This window comes from Cygnus atratus, chromosome 28 (assembly GCF_013377495.2).
Source record: "Cygnus atratus isolate AKBS03 ecotype Queensland, Australia chromosome 28, CAtr_DNAZoo_HiC_assembly, whole genome shotgun sequence".
Classification (NCBI taxonomy): Eukaryota; Metazoa; Chordata; class Aves; order Anseriformes; family Anatidae; genus Cygnus; species Cygnus atratus.
The window spans coordinates 906,141-914,041 of NC_066389.1; the positions used below are offsets into that span (position 1 = coordinate 906,141).

Consider the following 7,901-nt stretch of genomic DNA (forward strand, 5'->3'; position numbering starts at 1 on the left):
CTTTTGTGGCCACAGCAAACTGTGGCTGGGATGGCCACAAAGCCTAGCCTGGACCGCAAGATAAACATTTATAGGGATAAGAGGACTCAGCACTGCACTCTTGTGGCTTCGTGGAGAGTGTGACTCGAGTGGAGTAAACCTGAGTTAGCTCAGGCACTGCCGGAGGAGGAGGAGGAGGAGAATTCACATCTCTGGGCTGAAGTACTGGCATACCCTCAACTTGTCGTGAAAATTGCGGTGCACTTTCCAGATCAGAATTAATGATGCAAGTCTGGGACTTTTAAATCATCCATAATTATCAGAAGTGCTTGTATAATTCTGTTGATTTAACTGTGTAACAACAGATTATTTTGTCTGACATAAGCAGAACAAAACCCTAATAGCCTAATGAGGAATAGGCACCACCTTAACACAGTCTGTTATTAAAGTCCTTCTAGGCTATATTCCCATATGTCCTATGACACAATAATCTTGGCATTTTCTGCAAAAAATACAGTGAGTAAGATTCAGCCAGCACCTTGTGCACAGTGATGGTCATGTTACAAAGTAAGGACAATAGTAAAGTGGCAATATTTATCTGAACATAAAAATAGACCTATGCTAAATGTTGATATATTCTAACCCAAATAACCACATTCAGCATATATATTTTTTGGCTGAGTCCTGAGGCACACGTACTTCCCAGCACAAAGGGAATTCTGTGATGACATTCACTATTGTAAGATGATAATTCTGGTTCTGGTGGCTGGGAAGGGAGAAATTATGCATTGCACATGACTTATGCTGGCCCTGTGTTTGTATGAGGGCTTATAATCACCATTTATATAAGGGACGGATATAAGGGAGAGGTGTGAAGAACATGGGAAGCAAAACAAAAGCAAAATGCCAATGGTAGAATGCAGTATGATTTTTTATTCAGAACAAGAAATGGCATTTACAATAATAAACCACAAAAAGTGAAAGAATGTTTCCAGTTTCTCAAACAAGATTATAAACATTTCATCAACAAGCACTGAGCACTTCACACAAGGTACGTTTTCTTTCCTCTGACAGAGCTAATTTTTTCAGCCAAGTTCTGCTCTGGAATATACAGAAAGGCTTTGCTGATGATAAAACCTACCTGGAGAGCAAAGTAACTTTCCTAACATGAGTTCTGTTACATCTTCCAGGTGAAACACAAAACCAGAAAATCAGTACATGTGTTCTCAGGCTAAATAACAAATCGTTCAGTTTCTAACCCCTATAACTCTGCCTCTGGCCTGTGAGGATGGAAAAGACACAGTTTGAGAAATCAGCGCATGTTCACAGCGGCAACATCAAAAGCAAAAAGATCATAAGAAAGGCAATCAGAAGAGCAGTTCCCATGGGTGCTGAGTAGCACCCACAGGTCTCAGAGGATTAGCTGGAGTCATGGGTGACCAGGGCTCGGGGGAGCTCCTCAGCTCAGATGCACAGCCACGTCTCGCCGTTGGTTCCCCGCTGTTTCTCCAGCCATCCATACCCTCTGCGGTGCTCAGCAGGGCCTGCAGTCCCTGTAGCGATACCTCCTGGACTGCTGGGAGAAGGAGGAGGAGGAGAAGCCCCCATAGGGGAGGGAGCCCTGCAGAGCCCTGGGCTGCTCCAGCCCCAGCCCCAGCGGGGCTGAGCTGCCCACGAAGCTCTCCTGCGGGCAGGAACTGAGGATGGGGCCCGGGAAGGTGATGACCACGGGTGGGGGGTAGACCACGGCACGGGAGTCCCCGCAGGAGGTGACACAGGGCTGGCTGCAGGCGTCAACACAGGGCTGCGGGCAGGTCACCTCACAGGGGGGGAAGCAGCGGGAGCTGAGCTGCTGGCTGAGGTACGACATCCTTCAGGCAGGGAGGTGAACCTGCACGGTGATAGGAGCCAGAGTCAGCCCGGAGCCACCGCGGGGACCTCCCAGGGAGCCCCGCCAGGGTCTGTGCACCCCTTGCTGCTCGAGGTGGCTGGAAACCCGTGGCCAGGTGCAGCAAATCCCTGAGCTCAAAGCAAAAAGCACGCAGGCTGACCCCACTCATTCCTGAGCCCCTACAGCCAACACTGCAACCCCCCCAGTTTGCCAGCGAGAATACCCAGGAAAAGGTTTTCACACAAAGCTAGGGACTGACAGTGCTGCAGTTCAGGAGTCAGTTAAGAACATCCCAAACCCACTGTCCCTAAGGAGATAAAGGAGGGTTAAGGGATCAGACTTACTCAGATCAACAAGGAGGAGAAGCGGAGAGCTGTGGTCTGAGGGCTGCTGAGCCAGGAGCCCTTATATACCATCCGCTGGTTTGCCTGGGGGGGGTTGAGACATCCTGTGTGTTTCATGTTTATTTTGTTGCAAAACACAACAGTGCTTGGCACTCCCCAGGCTCCTATGATTGCTTGATTCACTCTTTGTCTGGTCAATTATCAGTTTCTTCCTACACCCTCTTGTTTCTTCTTTAAACTTTGAAACAGCTTCACTTCCTGAAACGCTTTGCTGATTTTTCTGACATTCCAAATATGCTGGAAAACTTACTTATGCAATTGCTCCACTAAGCCAGTATTTTTCACACACTCTTCAGTATCACAAGTAGTGCAATGCTCCATGGGCTAAATGTCTTCCCTTAAATCCTTGCTGATGTTGAGGTGAAGCATGGTAGGGCTTATACCTAGACTAAAGATGGTAGATTGATTCTACCTGCCTAGTTTCTCATTCCGGCTATTCCCTGCAGGTCTGATACAACACACTAAAGCATAGAGGCGATTTGTTTAACTAATTCTTGCAGATCTGCTGTGATTTATTTTGCCCCTGAACACTATACTTTCCCTCCTGTGTCCCTCTGAAACCTTTGGACCACAGACCTGGCTAGCACGTCCTTCTGGCTGCAGCAATACTGTGAGCCTGTGTCTGATGTGAGCAAAAACCTCCAGTAACTGTTAAAATAGTGCTTTTTTGTAATTATTTTTTTTCCTGGCTTTTTTTTTCTTTGGCTTGGATGTCAAAAAGAGCAAGACAATCAGATTAGCACAATCTTGTGTGACTTCCATTTGGTTTCTCATCAGGGCAAAAAAAACATCAGCAGAGCTGACAGCACTCCTACTCTCAGAACTGGTACTCTGCTTTGGGGTAAGCAACGTTGTATTGTGGTGTGTCACAGCTGTATTGCAACCACCTGGCTCCATTACCAAGAGGGGAACGAGCATGTCCATCGGTTTGTGCTGAGCACAAAAATCTTAAATGCTACAGGAGACTGTTGCAATGCTGCAAATCACTTGGATGTTTGCAGTGTCCTCAGTGATTCAATGGATCATCACTGACCTGCATCAGGAAAAGAAAGGGATTAAAGCCTTCCATATCCCTTTACATTTCCAAGGAAAAATTAATAATGGTCCCTGAGAAAGTAACAAGATATCTGGCATTAAAACACAGCAATGAATACAGTGTATGAAAACAGCTTCTGATACTGAAACTTCAATAGCTGTAAGATAAAACAAACAAAGAGAAATATTGCAAATCAAGGGAAGTCTAACAGATGACTTCTTAGAAGGAAGAACGCTGAGGAAACCCTGGGCTGAGTAATATTTCTTAACAGTGAGGAAACCAGTAGCGTGAATGAGGAGTGATGTGTAATCTGTGTGTTTGTGCACTAATTAAGATTTTGTTCACGAGGTGTAAGAGACTCAGTGGGCAGCTCAAGAAACAGTATAAAAAGGGCTCACAGCACAGACAGCTCACATCAGACAGCTGCTCTTGACTTCTCCTTTTTGGTGCTTTGAGTAAGTATGACATTTCTGACTTAGAGCATCACGCTAAAGAATGTTTAACTGAATCTTTGACAAATACTCTCTCCTTGTCTTGACATCCTTATGCCTCTCTTCCCTTGAAAACGTGCTCCTCTTACTGGCTTTGGCAGATGCAGTTGGTTTTGTTGCAAAACTTGGTGATGGGCAATCTCCAGCTTGTTGGCCACCTTGGCAGCACGAGGTGCACGGACCCTGGCGGGGCTCCCTGGGAGGTCCCCGCGGTGGCTCCGGGCTGACTCTGGCTCCTATCACCTTGCAGGTTCACCTCCCTGCCTGAAGGATGTCGTACCTCAGCCAGCAGCTCAGCTCCCGCTGCTTCCCCCCCTGTGAGGTGACCTGCCCGCAGCCCTGTGTTGACGCCTGCAGCCAGCCCTGCGTCACCTCCTGCGGGGACTCCCGTGCCGTGGTCTACCCCCCACCCGTGGTCATCACCTTCCCGGGCCCCATCCTCAGTTCCTGCCCGCAGGAGAGCTTCGTGGGCAGCTCAGCCCCGCTGGGGCTGGGGCTGGAGCAGCCCAGGGCTCTGCAGGGCTCCCTCCCCTATGGGGGCTTCTCCTCCTCCTCCTTCTCCCAGCAGTCCAGGAGGTATCGCTACAGGGACTGCAGGCCCTGCTGAGCACTGCAGAGGGTATGGATGGCTGGAGAAACAGCGGGGAACCAACGGCGAGACGTGGCTGTGCATCTGAGCTGAGGAGCTCCCCTGAGCCCTGGTCACCCATGACTCCAGCTAATCCTCTGAGACCTGTGGGTGCTACTCAGCACCCATGGGAACTGCTCTTCTGATTGCCTTTCTTATGATCTTTTTGCTTTTGATGTTGCTGCTGTGAAAATGCTTCTTTTCCATTCCTAGAAATCCTAGTTTTGACTAAGCAAAACATGTTCCTCACTGTTATAGCAATAAAACACTAGTATCATTGAAACCAATTTGTGTATGTTTTTAATTTGGGGGGGGGGGGGGGGGGCATGCATTATTTCTTTAGTCATTTTTTTATTTTGATAACCAGATGTTTAACATATGAAAGATTCACAGATGTGACCTTGCACTGTGATTTGCCCTGCCCATCTGAACCTTGAACTGCAAGGAAGAGCACCATACAGAACACATTCAATGTAGATTACCAAGTTGTCCTGTTTGTCAAACACTGAGGTCCATCTTGTACACTTTCCTTTAATTTGCTTAACCTGTATAATTCTTGCTTCCAATAAACACTTATGATTGCATCCAAATACTACACGCGTTTGCTTTCTGTTTTGGGATACTGCAGCCTCTGCAAACCAATTGAACCAAACCATACTCTTATCTCAGAGATCAGTGAGATTAATATCTCACTGACTCTCACAGACCTAGTGTTCATTTAATGCCTATGGATTCATTCATCAGGAAACTCTGCTTACAACATGCTAGGCTTGCCTGTGTATGTGATTTAATCTTTACAAGGAGCCACGTGTGAGAAAACTGCCCAGCCCTTAGTTAAAATTTTCAGGACTATTGTGAAGTTCTAAATAGCCAGTATAGTTCAACCCTACTTCCTCTGCATTTCTATGTTGTTTGTTTGTTTTTAAACCAGAATTATTCTCATTACATATAACACAGTAATAGAAAATGAACATTAGCTTATTATAGTTCTATGTAACACAGAGAAGTGAAGAGGGAATATTACATGGGGCACAGCAACCGAGGCAGCTTCCCAGAGACAAAAAGTTATTTAACAATGAAACCCAAATCTGAGATACAGGAAACTTGAATCCTCTTCCCTGTTCTGTATTTTCATAGCCAGCTTTCTGAGATCATAGAACTACCTCAACTGGGATTGCAATTAACCAACAGCAGATATGTTTTACTAACTTAGCTTCTTATTACTGTCCAGAGAAAAGGAGTATCCTAGTGGAAACCTAAGAAATAAGGAGCATAAGTTGGAAACTGAGGAAGGTCAACAAACTCATGTTTCTGAGAATAGCTTAGATGACCAAGAAAAGGCTACATTAAAGTGAAGCAGGTGCAGAAAGTTCTCAGAAAGTAGGGAGCAGTGATCCAGCAGTGCTCAGGGACCAGCTGGAAGCAATAAATAGTGCATTTAGCTAAGCAACCTCTCAGATGTAGCTTGCTATTACATTAAATCTATTTAGCAGAGCAGTGTATAGTACCTTGTTTTTCTTATCAGAACCCTGCTTGATTTCAAGATCTGGGCTCTTTTAGTTCACTGTCTTAAGGATAAGTGTACTGGGAGATCAAATCTGCACCTCTGCTGCACATTGTACCAGGTGTGCTTAGCTAGCTCCTGTTTTACGGTAAGTGTCCTATGCTCTTTTGTTATGGTGTGTCCAGGCATGAAAACTGTGGTACATCTCCTCTCCGTTCCCTGTATTGCTTTCTGTCCCTGGTAGTTTTCTAGAAGTGCAAGGGATAAAGTAAACAACAGCACGGGAAAACTCATTGTTGAGAAGAAGACCGGCATGATGCTATTGATTATTTAAGGTCTCTGTTTCCCTCCAGCTATGGGACTCAACTAGAACGGAAGCACCAAAGTTTTGTGCAGGAGATTCTTTCAACCATGTTGTCTTATAAAACAGATGGAAAAAGAAAACTAGAATGCTAATATTATAATGCAGCATGATTTTTTAATAGGAGATAAAGCAGGAGGGTTTACAATAGGAAAACATGTTTATACAGCAACTGGAGAATTTGAGGCTCTAACAAATGAGACTTCTTGTTCAAGAAACTTCACTTCAAGCACAGTGTTCTTTTCTTCTTCTGTAGCTGTAAGTGTGATGGGGTAGTCCAGTTTTCATCCCTTAACGTAGCTCTTGATGGACATCAGGCAGTGTCAGGTGGGAGTATCACAACTCTTCCATTATGCTTGGTGTAAAATATAGGACTGAATGTAGAAGCAATATTAATGCATTTGAAAATCTGGACCACAAGGAGAATAGAAGAGCATGTTTATAACAAAGGAGGAAGAAGTGCAGAAGCAGATATGAGCACAAATATAAATTGTTAACAAGACTCAGCCTTTTTAAGCCAGCATCTTAGAAACTTCTCTTGCTCATCTTATGCTTGAGTTTGGATCTTGCATTCACTATCCTGACTGCTCTTGGTGCAAGTATATTCTTGCTGGGTTTGGCAGGGCTCACTCTTCCTAAAGTGGTAGCCACTGAACCTCTGAGAGCAATAAGGGTATGAAAACTTGCTCCCCTGTGATCCCCCATAAACCAGAGAGCCTCTGTAGCCATAAGATTCCCCATAGCCAAGTGAGCTCCAAATGCCAGCTGGTGCTGAGGATCCCACTATGCTTTCCTGAGGGCAGGAGCTGAGAATTGGCCCAGGAAAAGTGATGACAACAGGGGGTGGGTAGACCACCGCCCTGGAGTCACCACATGATGTGATGCACGGCTCGTTCCAGGCGCTGGCGAGGGGCTGTGGGCAGGCCACCTCACATGGATTGAAGCTCTGGTAGTTGCACAGCTGTCTGTAGGAAGACATGGTTCTGCAATGGAAGTGGATCTGAAACACAGGAAGACAGAGAAATACATGTAAAATAAGTGGCTAGCTGGACAGAGATTTGTGTGTGCTCAGGTGTATTTGATGAAGATGCTATATGGTTGAGCAGTGTCTTGAGCAGAGATAAGGCTTTAGTTCCAGGCTCTTTTCCCATCTTTTAGTCACACTGCTTGAGTTATATTTATCCTCTCTACTTGCCAAACTCTCATCTCTTTCTAACCACCCTGAGTACATCAAACAACCTATACTTTTGCCATGTCTATACATGGTGTGCCAGAACAAATCCATAAGGGCTACATCGTAAGCAGTGCCAGGTTCAGCTGTGTTTCCTTCTCTTACAAAGGAGCACAGATGTGTCTGTACTTCAGGAGACCAGTAGCCATCGCACCCAGCACCCTTTCTTCAGTAGCTGACCTGCAGGACAGGATTCTCTGCACCCCTGGTTACAGCTACCCAATTGCAGCAGTTGGCACTTTTATCAAAGGTTTAAAGGTCTCTAGTCCTAAAGAGGAAAACTGTTGTTTGTACAGCAAATGAAGTAGACCTTTCTACACCAGTTCAATGCAGGACTTCTCAAAGACAGGACCTAGTTTTGATTAGAACTAGACAT

The 7,901-nt window shown here is 45.6% G+C and overlaps 2 protein-coding genes across 2 annotated transcripts; one reads left to right on the forward strand and one right to left on the reverse strand.

Annotated features, from left to right (window-relative positions):
* Nucleotides 1-892: 892 nt before the first annotated feature.
* Nucleotides 893-2,252, reverse strand: LOC118258531 (feather keratin B-4-like). Its single transcript, XM_035567390.1, has 2 exons — nucleotides 2,215-2,252; nucleotides 893-1,870 (listed from the first exon to the last, which is right to left on the reverse strand). The coding sequence occupies exon 2, from the start codon at nucleotides 1,847-1,849 to the stop codon at nucleotides 1,514-1,516; it is 336 nt and encodes a 111-aa protein (XP_035423283.1). The 5' UTR covers nucleotides 1,850-1,870; nucleotides 2,215-2,252; the 3' UTR covers nucleotides 893-1,513.
* Nucleotides 2,253-4,072: 1,820 nt separating this feature from the next.
* Nucleotides 4,073-4,408, forward strand: LOC126913594 (feather keratin B-4-like). The gene has a single exon (XM_050715824.1). The coding sequence runs from the start codon at nucleotides 4,073-4,075 to the stop codon at nucleotides 4,406-4,408; it is 336 nt and encodes a 111-aa protein (XP_050571781.1).
* Nucleotides 4,409-7,901: the final 3,493 nt, after the last annotated feature.